At 37.7% G+C, this 16,212-nt stretch overlaps 2 protein-coding genes across 2 annotated transcripts in view; one reads left to right on the top strand and one right to left on the bottom strand.

Annotated features, from left to right (window-relative positions):
- The first annotated feature begins 3,590 nt into the window (after window positions 1-3,590).
- tdo2a (tryptophan 2,3-dioxygenase a) lies at window positions 3,591-7,769 on the top strand. Its single transcript, XM_005726482.1, has 12 exons — window positions 3,591-3,625; window positions 3,770-3,875; window positions 3,963-4,053; window positions 4,468-4,538; window positions 5,017-5,144; window positions 5,240-5,426; window positions 5,761-5,868; window positions 5,986-6,097; window positions 6,289-6,346; window positions 6,874-6,953; window positions 7,239-7,329; window positions 7,616-7,769. The coding sequence occupies exons 1-12, from the start codon at window positions 3,591-3,593 to the stop codon at window positions 7,767-7,769; spliced, it is 1,221 nt and encodes a 406-aa protein (XP_005726539.1).
- Window positions 7,770-8,078: 309 nt separating this feature from the next.
- The window catches only part of ctso (cathepsin O), an 11,926-nt gene continuing 3,792 nt past the window's right edge, over window positions 8,079-16,212 (bottom strand). The window contains exons 4-9 of the mRNA XM_005726592.1: window positions 14,427-14,594; window positions 13,165-13,286; window positions 10,219-10,382; window positions 9,264-9,356; window positions 9,103-9,135; window positions 8,079-8,140 (exon numbers count right to left, since the gene is read on the bottom strand). Coding sequence (XP_005726649.1) covers window positions 8,079-8,140; window positions 9,103-9,135; window positions 9,264-9,356; window positions 10,219-10,382; window positions 13,165-13,286; window positions 14,427-14,594 — 642 coding nt within the window. The remainder of the gene's footprint in view (window positions 8,141-9,102; window positions 9,136-9,263; window positions 9,357-10,218; window positions 10,383-13,164; window positions 13,287-14,426; window positions 14,595-16,212) is intronic.

Raw genomic sequence — 16,212 nt, 5'->3', positions numbered from 1 at the left:
GACCTGCTTTATCGCAGCACACTTGTTATAACAGCAATTATTACTGTTCCTTCATAAGGGTCAGAAATATTGTTTCTTTGAGATCCAACTTCAAATAATTTGGTGAAATTCTAGTGATTACTAAGCCAGATGTTGGGAGGGAAAAGACTCCAGGTTAATTTAAAGAGACATCAAATGGAATAGTTAAACTAGTAATATTAAAATGAACGCCAGTACTGCTGCAGTATCACACTGTGACCACACTGCCAGAGCAACAGTGCAGCATATCACTATGCAGTGCAACTAGCTCTACTTCAAAGGCTTACATAAAAGAGATGGCAGAACTTTGCAAGAACATCAAAGAACCAAAAGCATTGTGCAATAACCACATCAGAGCAACAGAGGAAAAAAATCAAGCATGTTTCATAATTCTTTTTTTCAGATGGAGGTAGCGGCATGAGATCACACCATCAAACATGAAATGATTTCACACTCTGCATGTCCCCCTCTTGGATACCTGAAGATGAAACCAAAGATCATATGACACTTCAGTTTGACGTCAACGGGCTTGATTTATTTAGGTGGTTGATTTTGACTTTCAAGTGGCTCGGGGACTTTATATCAAAATAGCTGTTACAGTACTGAAGAAATATCTACAAGTATAAATTCTGATTCAAGTCTAGAGATGTAGGGAATTGAAGCAAGCTTTGACAAAAATCTCCTCTCCTCAGATTCATATAAAATCATCTGACAAAAAGCTGAGACTAAAGACAGCTGCAGTAATTTAAAGCGAAGGTGAATTTACAGTAACAAAGCGGCGAACGTCGATGCGATGTTAAATATTATATTAGATAATTATGAGCACATTAATAATCAACAGACGGAGACAACGCACATTTTAATTCTTAAATGTCCAGGGGGAAGTTAAATTTAAACATGTAGTCCGTGACTCATAAAAGATCAGTTTTTTCCCTTCTGCCAACAAACAAGCACACAAGCCAATGCAGTCTCATTATTGTTTTTACTCACTTTGAGCTGACAACTCGTCGAGCTTCCGTTTGATGAAAAATCAACAGGACCTGTAGAGATAAAATAAGATTGATGTGTAACAGTATTTTTGGCAGGATTTCCAAATGCAGGAAATTTGACTAAACTTAAATAGTAGCGACTTAAAAAAGGATCAAACAGGTGCAATTTTTCTAAAGGAAAATGTTTGAACTAACAACAGAAACAGAAGGTAAAATATTAGAGTGTATAAATATTTTCTTTATGATGTTTGCCACTTAGAGGATGCCGCAGCAAAAAGAATTTTCTGGCACAACTTCACCTGCTTCCAAGGTGCATGGAGAGGATAAAAGAATTCGCGTTTCGTCTTGTGGCCTTCATCAGGGTCCCTGATGAAGGCCACAAGCCGAAACGCGTTGGTCTATTATTAAAGTTGTTCATCTTCCCTCAAGTGTTGCTGGAGTTCCCACTTAGAGGATGCCTACAGCAAAAAGAACAGTTATTACTTAATCTGTTTGCTACATTTTGTAATACATTTGTTGCTACATTTAAATTATAAATGCACTGATTGTGTTTAACTGTGAGGATAAAGAGTCCAGTGATTTATATATGAAGGTCGAGCTGAAGACAAAGATGACATTGATTTATTCCAGGACTTTATACCTGTTAAAGGACGGGGAGAAGAGAGGGGGTGGATAGAGATGGTTAACTTTCATTTCACATGGCAGTGAGAACAAGAAAATGATTTATCCCTGCCTTTTTTAATTAGTAACTCAGTCTCAGTCTGACTCAGTAAGGCATGTCATAATACATGTCGTATTTGTGAGACTTGCAAATGTACCGTAATAGGTCTCGTGTCTTCACAAACATCTCATCCACTGTAGCCGTTTCTCCACCAGCATCCCATTCATCCCAACTAAATGAGAACAAGAACAAAGGATTTTTGGGGTTCTTGCTGCTCTTCTTGCTCAGCGTGAAGCCTTATAATGCTAGGCTTGTACCATGTCCCAATTCAGAAATAGCTGCTTGTTATCATTCCTCTGATCTTCTGAGAACTGTTGCGCACGCTGATGGGACTACTTGGTAAGTCTGCAAAGAGTGTTGGAAAAAAAAAAACAGAGAGAGCTAATGATCTCAGGGACGATTTAGAGAGAGTGGACTGTGGATTCTTAGTTTCACGCGGATGAAACGGAGTTCGCTGTTGTTCAAAAGCACTGTGTGTGTGTTGTGATGTGGCTCGGGTAGTGGGGAGCAACAGAACTATTTTTACACAGACCATGTGGATTGTGAGAACAACAAATATTTCCCATGTGCATGGCAGCTATTACAGTGTGACATGAATGACATTTTCAGCTTCCAACAAGCAGTGGACAAAAACACTCCGTCTCTTCAAGGTATGTATATTGCTGAACCTCATTTATAAGAAGAAATACTTAGAAAAGTACTTAAAGGAGTACTATAAGGAAACATCATGTGCACTCAGTAACCTTAAAACCACGCATTTCCAATCTCCACCAACATAAATAGAATATTAACCAAATTGCAAATATTTACAGCTGAGTTCAATGACATACAAACGGTCATCAGGGATTTCTCGTGACTTCCACACTAATACAGGTCCTGAAAAATCTAATATAAAAACACTTGCTATAACACCATAGTAAACAAATTATTTCACAACAAGAAAAAACAATCTTATGATGCAAAAAAAAAAATACAACGGAGACTATATATATATACACTTTACATTCTCTGTGATGCAGCAATGAGATTGTGAGAGTGTTTTAAGCAGTTGGGTAAAGCAACTTCTGAACTACCTGTTTTTCTTTTTTTTTGCTGGGTTCAAATAATCCAATAAAAATGAACTGTATGAACCAGCGCTAAAAGCTGGGGGGGGGGGGGGACTGTAACTTTAATATTTCTAAGATAGAGAAATTGTTTTAGGGACCTGGTTGAAATGAGATTTCCATTTTTAAATTAAAGCAAAATCACTCCTATATTTTTAATCAGTAGTTAAACCTGTTACAGCTAAAACCACCAAATACTAAAAGCAGTATTTCTCTTCCTTCTTTGGGCTGCATCTACAGAGTCCCCGTAACATTTCAGAGGCAAAAACAGATGAAGCCCATATTTGTCTTCGCAGCAAGGACAGGTGTTGTCTATCTTATCTTTATAAGTTCAGTTTTTTCATAGAGTATAAACAGAGTTTCCCTGAGTGTAAACACTGAAGCCCAGTGACTAAGACAGCCACGTCTAAATCAAAACCCTCAAGCAATGCATTGCAAATTCAAAACCTTATAATGTGGAGGTCATTTGGTATTCCTGATAGCTTCGTAAATGCAGAAAAATAATATGCCCTTATTTTATTATTTTTGGTCTGCGTGACCCTTCTTTTAGCAGGTCAAACAAAGTCCAGACGTCAGTCCTGAGTAAAGATAAACAGCAGCTCCAAGGGAAAAATAGAGGCGGGCCGGATGGTAACTGTATACTTGTGACTGATTGGACAAGATAAGTCTTTAAAAACTCGGATTGTGTTGAAAACTCTTTTAGTAAATATTAGTCGATGAACAAGGATACATCTTTGCTGCCACCGATTTGAATAAGTCATGAGTGGATGTCCGTACTTTGAGAAGAAGCATTTGTGCGTTCATATTTTTAATCACACTTACACTCTTGGATTTTTATCCCCTTTTTTCCACATACATGAAATAGAAACATGTTAGCTACATTTCTAATCCTGTTGATGGGAAAACAAGTAACCAGAGGTGTTCTCTTTGTACTGCAGGTTATTCAAAAATAAACCTCCCAATACTGAAGAAGATGAGGATGATTCCCAGGCAGGGGTCAACAAGGCCAGTAGAGGAGGAATTATCTATGGAGACTACCTGCAGGTACAAATCTATATTTGTACTGAAATTTGCATTTGTTGTTCAATCAAAGTTTTTATATCAGTTGATTTCTCTCTTTCCAACCCTCAGCTCGACAAAATACTCACAGCTCAGGTTCTGCAAAGTGAACTAAAAGCCAATAAGATCCATGATGAGCACCTCTTCATTGTCACCCATCAAGGTAAGTTGAGCTTCATTTTGTTTGAAATTATTTTTTTCTCATTTTCTCAAGAAAGCAAAATTGAATCCAGTCATAAACTTTACTTAAATGTTGATTTGATTGTAAATCATTCACCTTGTTTACAGACAGTTAGAGACAGGTGAAAAATGAAAATCAATTTTAAATTAAAGGGAGACTCTTTCACCCCTATAGTGAAGGATATGGAGGTTTTTGGTTGCATCCACTTAGTGTGAGAAGCCGCTGCACACTAATAGAAATAGTTCAACCTTTTTTTCCTTCATTTCTCTCTTTCTCCACCAGTGAATAGAAAAATGTAAAAGCCTTGACTGCTTACTGACCTTTGTCCTTACCTCAAAATAAAATACTTATATATATTAATGACGCTTAAAGATCTTTTTTTTATTATTATTTTAGCCTATGAACTTTGGTTCAAACAGATTTTGTTTGAACTGGACTCTGTGCGAGAGATCTTCATCAGCGGTCATGTAAGTTATATTTCTGTGGTAACAGAAGGTTAAGCGATTGTAAATTCCCTAACCCTAACCCTAACAGAGAAAAATGAAATGTATCTTGCACTGCTGCTACTATTTTTAGATGCACACTGCAAATGTTAAAGATTGAGTGCTGATAAGAAAAATGAAGTCAATAAGATGAAGGATTTAAAATGCATTTTAAAGAAAACCATCAGTGGAGAACGCCGTCACAATCACTCAGTGCCTCTGTTTAAAAAATTACATTCACTAGTCATACTGAAGTTTGTGATCAGGTATTTACAGACTAATAGCAGAACAGCAGTTGTAATTTAACATCTTGCTTAGGTAGAAATATACATTATATGTTATACTTGTAAAAAATATTGTTGGAAATACAAAAAGAACTAGTTATTTAATTAGACTGTTTCCTGACCTGCAAGCTTAAATATGATCAGCAATAATTCCCCTAACATTTGCTCTTCCTCTGAAGGTCCGAGACGAACGTAACATGCTCAAAGTCAACACTCGCATCCACAGGGTTGTGATGATCTTCAGACTGTTGGTTGACCAGTTTGCGGTTTTGGAAACAATGACAGCCTTGGACTTTTTTGACTTTAGGTAAACTCCTCTCCAAAAAGCAATATAACATGCACTCCTCCACAACGTTGCACTCTGGCTTAACTGTGTACATGCATGCTTATTTGTGTATACAGGGAATACCTGTCTCCGGCCTCTGGCTTCCAAAGCCTCCAGTTTCGGCTCTTGGAGAACAAAATTGGAGTTCCAGACAACCTGAGGGTTCCATACAACAGACGCCATTACAGGGACAACTTTAAAGGTCATGACAGTGAGATGCTGCTCTCCACTGAGCAGGAACCAACACTTTTAAAGTTAGTTGAGGTATGTTTTACAGCCACATACATGTGGAAGGGCTACCATTTTTGATTTAGTTAGTAAGTAATGAAAACACATGAATTTGTTGTTCTTTGTCCTGTTGGAGGACTGGTGGGCAATTAATTTTGCCAAGGTGCCACATGACAAACTGGGACTTTTGTAAAGGGCCAAACCAATAAACTGAACCCATTTCTGCTCAGTATTAATTTTGTCTCTCTATAAGCTCCATGGTGTAGCCTTCTACGACAGTCCCAATTTCTCATGTGACCCTTTGGCGAAATTAATTGCTCACCCCTGTGCTAGAGCACACGTGAGAAAAAACCCTGGGCTGTTCTTTCAGGAGTGGCTGGAGAGAACTCCTGGATTGGAGGTGGATGGCTTCAATTTCTGGCAAAGGCTGGAAATCAATATACTTGATGGGTTAAATCAGGAGAAGGAGAAAATTGAGGTAAGAGATGGCTCCAGCTTTCAGAACAAACTTTTTTTCTTTTTCTTTTTTTGCTGTCCCTGGAGTACACCGATGACTGACACGGCTGTTTTTTTCCTCCCATATTTTCTTTTAAAGAAAATGCCTGATTCTGAAGAGAAAGAGGAACTGATAGCAGAGATGGTCAAACAGAGGGAGCTTTTCACATCTCTGTTTGACGAAAAGCGCCACGATCACCTTGTCAGCAAGGGTAAGTGTTTAATCAGATGCCATAATCACCGAGGCTTTATCATGTTTATTTACAGCCTCTATTTAACACAAAGTGAAGCTTATCTTGTGCAAGGTGTGGACTTTAAAATTGAAACTCTAGCTTACAAAAGGATGTAAACACCAACATTTCTTGTTACCTTGAAAATAAAAATTTTCCCTTTCGTTAACAAGGTGAGAGGAGACTCTCTTACAAGGCTCTGCAAGGTGCTCTGATGATATACTTCTACAGGTATGTTTAGTTTGTTTTAGAAGGTTTCCTCACCTTTAATGGTCTAGTGGTGACACTGTATGTTATATTTGCTTCCTATTCATAGTTTTAAGTTGTTAACACCTGGAGGCTGCAAACAGCTTCAGTGGAAAGTCTTGCACAAAAACGCCTCAGTGCTAGTCCCTGAGGCAAGGGTACTCATTTGTTCTTCCCACATAAATTTTCCATATCACAAGCCCCTTTGTGAAACCTGCCTGAAAATGTAAGCTTTATTAAAAGGTGTGGTAACCAGCTTTTTTTTTCTTTCAAATGGTTGCGGTAAGGACACATTGTCACTTGAGATTTACTGAGTCTATGCAAAAGTCAACAGAGGTAACTGAAGTTAGTGGAAGGTGATAACAGATGCAAAATTTAATACGGTAACTTACTGGTGGTAGTGAACAGGTGATAGTTGTGCTCATGTTATAGCTGATATGTAGAGAAAATAGTTTTTCTTTTTACATTATAATCTGTGAAACATAAAATCTTCTTCTTTTTTTACCTTTAAGGGAGGAGCCAAGGTTCCAGGTTCCCTTCCAGCTGCTCACATCCCTCATGGATATCGACACCCTCATGACGAAATGGAGATGTAAGTACTGAGGCATCACCATTGCTTGCTACGTGTAAACAGAGTAAGAAAGTTTGAGGGGAAAGGAAAGTATATTTGTTTTCTACAGTGTGTTGTTTTTGCCCAAGGGCAGAACTGGACTAACAAAGAAGCCTACAAAGTTACTAAACTTTAAAGTTAGATTTGAACCCAAGAGGCAGAAGAACCTTATAACATCCTCTATGCCTGCTGATCAATACAACCTATCGCCAATGGACAAAATAACAATGGCTATTCCTGGATGTTTTCTCCCCTACTTTTTTGTAGACAATCATGTGTGCATGGTTCACCGGATGATTGGCAGCAAAGCTGGCACAGGGGGGTCGTCTGGCTACCACTATCTTAGATCAACTGTCAGGTATTGTATGATGTAAAATAATGTTATGATTAGACATTTATTTTCACACAGCAAGTATCCGAAACACTTCAGAGTTCATTTAGATAAAGACAGCACAGTGCTACTCTGCTTATCTTAATTAACTTGTCATGTAGCAGCTCCTTCTGTAATGCACAGTGACAATATATTTAAAGTTCAAAGAAACAACACAAAATAAAATGTGAACCGCAGTTTATTTTTTGCTTCTCAGAAGACGAAATTCAGCACATACTAAATAAATCATTCTATATTTGATCTTTTTAATTAGTGACCGATACAAAGTTTTTGTGGACCTTTTCAACCTGGCAACATTCCTGGTGCCTCGCCACTGGGTACCCAAGCTGAATCCCAACATTCACACTTTTTTGTACACGGCTGAGTGCTGCGACAGCTCCTACTGCAGCAGTGACGACTCGGATTAGAGTGCATCTCACTCGTCTGTCCAGGCTTTTTCACTTAAACAGATCTCCCAGCAGCGGATTATTTAGTTCAATGAGAGGTGAAAATCAGGTCAAAGAAATACATTTTGTTGATGTTCATGAGAAACAATGCATGGCATCTTGTCAGTGTACCTTTAAAGAACTCATACACTGAAATATGAAGTGTATGTGTTTTCATGAATGGAGGGAATTCAACATATGGCCAGTTTTATCAAACACTATATATTATTAAGAAGGATTTCAAATCTAGGTGAGATGAAATTCGAGGTCATGTGGTATTTTAATTTGACATTAGGTGAACTGGATGTTGGAGTGAAGAATAACGCAGACGGGTTGATTTGAAGGCGTGATGTCTTTACATGGCATCACACATAAATGCACAAAAACAGTAAACGTAACAAAGTAACTACGTTTGTACATATTAATGCTTAGCAAACAAGAGAAAATCAAGATAAATTATGCTGCAGGCTTATGATGCAATGTCTGACAGATAATAAATCAAATATTTAAACAGCCAAATTAAGACTATTTTACTTTAATCTTGACAGTGAGCCACAAAGTACTGCAGATGGCTCATTGATAAGAGGTGCTCAGATGTTTCCTCAATAAATTTATGTAAATTGGCTGAGATTGACCTGAAAGCAAACAGATCAGTGAGAGCAGTGATCAAACTGTGAGTGCAAGGACAACGCTGGTGGCGATGATGAGTTTTTACAAAAATGGATCATCTTTCATCTCAGCACAGTGATGGTGTCATGGAGGGAGCCATTTCAGACTACTCAGATGTGTCTTGAGTGCATAAAGGTGTACAGCAAATGATGAACCAATGAACCAAAGACATCAACGTCTAAAACAAAACCATTTGCACAGAATAAATATGAACCATAAAATTGTACATAATGTTGTTGTTGTTTTTGTAAAGTTTTAAATTAATTTTGTCATGTATTTATGCACTGATTAATGAAATATCTTTATAGCCAAATGTATGACTCATAACCTATGACATATATCTGTATGTATTTAATAAGATGTGTTTTATATGATGGAACAAGTCATGTTATTGTATTTTTGCAGTGATGTGTTTTATTGTTCTATTAAAATTCAACACTTGCCAACAGTATGAAGTATTTTATTTGGTACTTTATTAATAAAGTATTTTATAAAAGTATTTTATTTTATTTTAAAGTGGTACTCGAAAGCAAACAGATGAATGATTTGAATTTTGGCACTGGTAATCACACACACACACACACACACACACACACACACACACACACACACACACACACACACACACACACACACACACACACACAAAGAAAAACAGCTGCCACTGAATCTGCAATGCCTGCAAAAAGAAAAAGAAAATAGAGAAATACTGTTATTCCCCAAGGAGATTCTGGACACTTCAGTGCACCTATCTTAAGCTGAAAGATCATATAAACATAAAATGTCAAGATCAAAGGTCAAACTCACCACAAACGTTACCACCTATTTTTATATAAACATAGCCCTCATTTCCCCATCTTGTTCCCCAGGAGTTCTGCACAATCCAGTACGGAATGTCCCCTGAAAGACAACATGCATTTAAGACTGAATTATTTACTAGGTAAAGAAGATCTACTTGTGTTTAGTATGTGTGCTGCACCCACATTAGACTGTTACATAATCACTCCAATGCTTGCGTAATACCTAGAAAACAGAAGTGTTTGAAATAATTGATGTTAATTAATAAATGTAAAGTATTTTTGTCTAAACTATGCCCATAAATAAAGTATGAGATAGCTGCTACCACACAGCTGTAACCAAACTAGTGTTTAGCCTCTAATATTCATAAGTGTCCACTTTCTGGATCCCAAAAGAAGCAGATAAACATCGAACTAAACAGAACATCTGGTACATCACGTCAACATGAGTACACAAATTGTTAATGATTACAATTTCAGCTAACCTTTGATCACTGTATGCTAAGAGAACAGGGCATTAGGGTACAAGGTGAAATAGCAAAATACTTAATGATACACTGTAAATAAGGCAATTTTAAAAAGAAAACTCAAACTCTGCTTTAATCTCGTAAATGGCTTGCAACTAGACAAGCAGGAGTTGTAAAAGAGTTGAGATGAAATAAGGAACTTTGGTTCTTAGGACCTTGAGAAATGAAAACATTTTAATTTTATTTAGTCTTCAGATCTGACATGTAAAACTTTTTCCTCCTGCTGGCTCATATTTCTCTTGAAATAAAAATTGTATTTTTAAGGATTCGAAATAAGCTAAAAACTCCGATCAAATGCAGGTTTAAACTGCTTTCACAGTGGATTACAAACCTCTAAAAATCGAAAATTGTGTTAGCTCAAATAAATTACAAAGTCATATTTTTTAAACTATTCAAAATACTTTGTCTCACTTAAATGTGACATGTGGTAGTATTTACCGGTAGTGTCATAGCCGACAATCAGAATAGCATGGGTGGACCATTGGCTGGAGCAGTGGTATTGGATGATGCCTCCCAGGTAATCTTGCCAGCTTACAGCATCCACAATAGCAACCAAAGGGCCATATTGTACTAGCTGACCCATCATTGCCTTCTCTTGACCACTGGGGGGAAAAAACAAAACACAGCACAACGTGTTCTTATAATTACGTTACTACTCTAATGTAAAGTCAGGCAGTTAAATGTTGTACAAGAATATTTAACTAATTAACTTCAATTATCAGTACATCAGTTTTGTTTGATTTTTACTAAATGTGGTGCATTTTCTCCCGTCAGTTTGTTGCTCAAAAACTGGCCTCTTCAGTTACACTCTCTGTCCTTCCACAAGATGATTCCCGCTGGGGTTATGTCACGCTGTACTCTGCCAGCCTTACTACATATGGTGCTCGAAGCCCCTGTTTGTGCCAAATCTATACCGAAGAAAGTCAGAATAAAGTCATTTGGGTTTATGGTGAGGTTGTGTTAAAACTTTATGGTGTTTTGCAGCAGTAAAAATCTGGTTTAACCATGAGATTAGCCGTCTCTGTGACCTCCCCAAGTCTCCACCCTGCGGAAACATCCAATTCCAGCAGCTTGATAAACTGCGTGACCTAACGTTGAGACCCCTCAGAAGACACATACAGGTCTAAGGAAAATGTTTAGACTGGATCAGTGAATTGTGGATGAGAGAACATGAGGAATTTAAGTAACATTGTGTTGATATGCAATAAATCTCAATATCAGCACTTCACTTTCAAGTTCTGTTTAGGAAGGCAAAGTGGCTTTATTTACATGGCACACTTCAAACAGAGAGGGAAGTTAAACTGCTTTACACGGACAAAGAGAAGCATCAAAACTGTCATTCAAAAATAGTGAGCCACAATAAACTATAAATATAAGAGCACGGAATGACAGGTAAATATGCAAAAGGAAATAAAATGCATCCAAAGAAAATAAAATATGAACATAACAGTCCGCTATGAATAAATCTACATTGCAGTTATGCCATTAGAAGCTGACCTGAAAACAACAACTATAAAACACAGAAACCAATCCATCACAGACAAGGGAGAACAAGTGAGTTTTTGGGTTAAATCTGAAAGTGGCTAGATTGGCGTGCATGATATATCATCAGGAAGGAAGTTGTTTCCATCTGTATGCAGCACACTAGCAGAAGGCAGCCTAACCTAGTTTGATTCTAAGTGATTTATAAACCAGCAACAGAACTTGAAAGTGTCCGATTTAAGAATATCACCTTAAATTCTAACCTCTTGTTACAATTCTGGCAGCAGCGACTCTGAGAGGCCCGAGGCTGTCTGACAGGCTTTAGTGAAAACAAGAAATATTTATGATATAGAAATGAAGTATCACTGAGTTTCTGCAAACCTTTGTGAATTCCAAACCTTGGTAGTCGGTATACAGAGTGAGAATCTCCTGGCTATGGCATTCATCATGTATTTAACTTTTGTCAGGTAGCAGCTGGGGTGGCTGACTGTTTTACTTTTGACTCGTTAACACAAATTTCAACTCCACTAAAAAAGATGAATGTGAAAAAGATGTTTGTTGTTGTTTGTTTTTTAAAGCACTTCATGGAGTGTGCATGTGTGCATGAACTTCTCTGATAAATGCCTCCATATTAAAGTAGAATGAACAACATGTTGGTAAAATCCCATTACAAAAATGCTGATTGTTTTATTTGTTTCCAAAATGGATTTGGTCCATGTGTACATTTTTCATAGCTGGGTGTCCAACCCGATTACTGAGTTTAGAAAAGCAGTATATTTTTGAATCGCTCTTGAGTTAAAGAAGCAAAATCAACCACATTCAGAGTCTGAGGTCTAGTTGCTATTTCTCCCTGTAGTCTTTTACTTCCATTACTACTTTAAGTCCTTAAACTGCTGTGTGAAGATAAGAGGTTATCTAGGCCATCTCACAGAGATCCAGGGTCCTGCAGCAGCAGTACAAATCTATTCTCAAGTTTAACTCTCCTTTCTCCAGCTTCCCATGGCTGTATCCTACAAAGCACAGGTTGATGAGGCACTCTGCCTCCATGGTATTGAAGGCCAGTTGATGGTACTGCAGATCTCAGCTCACTTGTCCCCCCATTTCCCTGACAAGTGATTTGTAGTTCTTTTACTTTGCACCAAGAGAGTTGCTACTACTTGCAGAATTATTGCCAGGCAGACAGTACTCCTGTTTCTTACTAGTCGTGGTTGTGATAATTTGCTGTGTTTTAGCACAGTAAATTATCACTACCAAGACTCTTTTCCAGTATATGGAGTCTATGATAAATGAGGTTTGTACCATTCAAGGTCATGGTTGCATACTGATACTGTAATAAAAATATTAGAAGAAACATGGCTGCCGTCCATGTTTTTAACAAATTCATTCATGTTTGGCAGAAAAACATCACGAAAACAACAGTTTCAACAATTAAACAATTAAAATGTATACTATTGTTTAAAAGATTGCACATAAATAAATAATAATAAACAATAAACATCATCTTAGGTTACTTGGATGCTCAGTTAAATCTGCTCTAACAGTGGGTTCAGAGCCTAGCTATGAAAGTATTATACTGAGAAGGCAAAATAACAATAACAACAGAAGGCATTACATATGCACGAAGCAAAGTCCCTGTTCTGTTCAATTTTAAGTAAAAACAATCAGATTCACCTTTGGGCCAAAAGAACTGACCCGGAGTTAAGAACCTCTGTGCTAGTGAGCTATCGATGTCTGTGTTGACAGAGTAAACACTGTGATTGCACAGAACCAATCCCACGCCCATTTCTCCGTCCTTGGTACTTTATGAAACCCACATTAAAGTTGCATGTTATTCTCCTTAAATTTATGAAGTTAATATTTTATTCCTTGTAGAAAACTTGATAAAAAAAAATAAAGTCTCACCTGAAGTCATATGTTGTAAAGTTCTTTACGGCAACACCGCCATGTGACTGGGAGAAAAAATGGCAGATATCTGTTTTGGCCTTATAGGGATACTCAGACTGACTCACCAACTTCATTCTGGTCTGCAAAGCAAATAATGAACATTAGTACACAGCATGTCTGTTTTATTTCATTTTTCTTAATGTGTATGTCTAAACAATGTTACACAGATTTTATAGATGCTAAAGTTTTAAATCGTGTGATTCTACAGTGATGTGCAAAGGTTTTAAGCCACCCACTCATTTCCTTAAATTTTGCTTGGAAAATTGGGAAGCAGGTGCAGCAATTTACTGAAACATGCAAAGAAATATGGGAATATAGTATATATATGCTCTGTCAAGGTGACCCCTTGACAGAGGCTCTCTGGAGGCCAGTCCATTGACTGATAGTGTTTTGACAAGATCCCCAACACCAGTGGCTGAAATGCAGCCCCAAACCACGACAGAGCCTCCACCATGTTTTACTAATCACTGTGGTACCTCTCCTCACTTCCTCCAAACCAAATATGTCACATCTGAATTCATCACTCCACCTGTTGCCACAGATTTTCAGTCCAGTTCTTGTTTAAGCTGACATACTTCAGTCTTTTCTCACCATCTCACTCTCTTCCTTTCTTAAAAATGGCTTCTTGACAGCCACCTATCCACTGAGAACATTTCTCATGAGGCTTCAGTGAACAGCAGAAGGATCATCTGAAGTGCAGGTGCATCTCTCAGGTCCTCTGTCAGCTTTTTGCTCGATTTTTACCCATTTTTTAAGGACATGACTTTCAGATAATGTTCATTTGCTGTAGATAGATTTTTTAAGGACTGTCATTTCTTCTTTTGTACTCCATATGTCCAGTTTCCTCACTTTTTTGGTTTTTGGCTAAATTTTCTTTATAAATCACCTTGGTGCAAAAATATATTGTATGCCTGTAAAACTTATCATTGGCATTTTTCATATATTCAACTAAACAGGAAACAGGAACAAAGTATTGTTGAATTACTGTTCAAGACACTTACAAAATATTAGAAAGTTTGGCACCTTGGAAGCAAAGAACAGAAAAATGAGAGGTGGCCCAGACTTTTAGACAGTACCATATTTTCAATTTCTCCTGTTGCCTTAGTGATACAGAAATGTTAATTGCAACCTTGGTCATTTCAGGTATTATAAGCTAAGATTCTGGAAGCATCTTTTATAAGACCTAAAAATCTGTTAACGTTGTGTGACTATCAGCATACCTGTTTTAACCAGTTCAGAGCCCGAGTTGTGGAGCCTCCATTACAGCCTGCGTTTTGGTAGGAGCAGTCAACAACCTGCTGCACACTGAGCTGCTCCAGCTGTGAGCCTCCTATGGCATGGACAGACTGTATGGCACCAACCACACTAAAAGCCCAACAGCTCCCACACTGTGAAGGTAAAATTACAGAAATGAGACAAAAGAGAAAAGAAAAAATCTCGCAAGCATTATTTAGATCCAGCTCCTGACCTAGAATCTATTCACACTGTACCATCCTAAGGAGCTATTTCTTATTTATTTCTGGAAATGAACTACCTATGCATATCTGTCTATATAATCCTACTATAATAATCATCTAAAAAGCCCTCTGCCAGTGTTATAAGACTGACACGAGATTTTAGACGGTTTAATCAAGTATCTTCAGTTTCTAAATGCTCTCTGCGGTACGTGATAATGTGACTGTGACCGATTGTTTTCTGCTGCCATCTACTGACAGAAAAACCACAGGTATGCACACGCTTCAGAAAAATGTGAATATCTGCTTCCGTTAAAGGTCTTAATTTAAGGTTTTATGTCTATGGCTTATTTATTGTATTCAGACTGCAAAATAATTTCTCATATTTTATATCTGATATAGATTAAAAAATGCTTTCCTGAAACAAGTATTGCTTTTTTGCTGGTACATACACTAGTTCATCATGTGAGGGATTCTTGTGTGCGTTTTGTTTTTTTGCTTAATATTTGCACGAGCAAATATTATTCTCCAAACGGCATCCTAATATTGCATGCTCAGTTCACTTACTTGGCATAAATGTATTCCCATAGATGTAATGAAAAACTGAGCTCTCTGTTAAAATCCAATTTTTGCTGCTCAATATAGTTTCACGGCTTAAAATCAATGCTGAAAGCAAAATCAGTCAATATTGCCTGGTCTCAACATAAGTATGTGCTGAGTATACACAATATTAGGGCCATCTGCTTTTAAAGTGATCAAATGTTCTCAAGACACAAACATGGAATCAAGAAAGGTAAAAAAAAAATGGATCAAGAAGCATTAACAAGATGTGAGTGGTTTGATATATCGGGTCTGTGTGCATCCTACAGCAGTTTATATTCTGTCTCACCATCTATGTACTATAAAAACTCAGCAGGTCCACAGGCAGAGCTAGAGAAAAAAAAATCTGACCGGTAAAACCGCAGCAGAGGAGAGTGGTAGGTGAGAGTGGTCATTTAGTGCATCTCCCTGGAGTGCGAAACTTTACCTGAATAGAGCAAAGTAAAATATATGATCATGATGGTGTTCAGCTGAACCGGTTATGTCTCTCCCTTAGGACAACAGTTTTACAGCAATATCATCATCCCCTATGGCAAATTGACTGAGTAAAGAGATAAAGGACAAAAAGAGCAAAAAGTGTATCTTCAGCAGGGACAAGCAACAACTCCGTCTCACTAACCCTCTCCCTTCTGTACCCCCAGGTCCATTCTGCTCCCTGAGCAACAGCTCCAGAGGTTTAGCTTGTCATTGCTCCTTTGCTCTTCCACTACCATTACCGAGGTCGCCTTTGAGTCAAATATGCCTTTTCCTCTCTGGTACTTCATATTAAATGCTTCATATTTGAAGAGCGTTCCCAATGTACTCATCTGGAAAAAAAAAGTCTCTTTCCACTAGGGCTGAATGATATATCGCATTTGCGATAATATCGCGACATGATCAAGTGCAATTTTCTAACCGCAAAGGCTGCGATTATACTCTGGACATGTCCAAATTCATGGGCTGCATCCTCCTG

Source organism: Pundamilia nyererei, unplaced genomic scaffold (genome assembly GCF_000239375.1).
Source record: "Pundamilia nyererei isolate P.nyererei 1_Seehausen unplaced genomic scaffold, PunNye1.0 scaffold00020, whole genome shotgun sequence".
Lineage (NCBI taxonomy): Eukaryota > Metazoa > Chordata > Actinopteri > Cichliformes > Cichlidae > Pundamilia > Pundamilia nyererei.
This window is presented reverse-complemented; position numbering and strand designations above follow the sequence as displayed.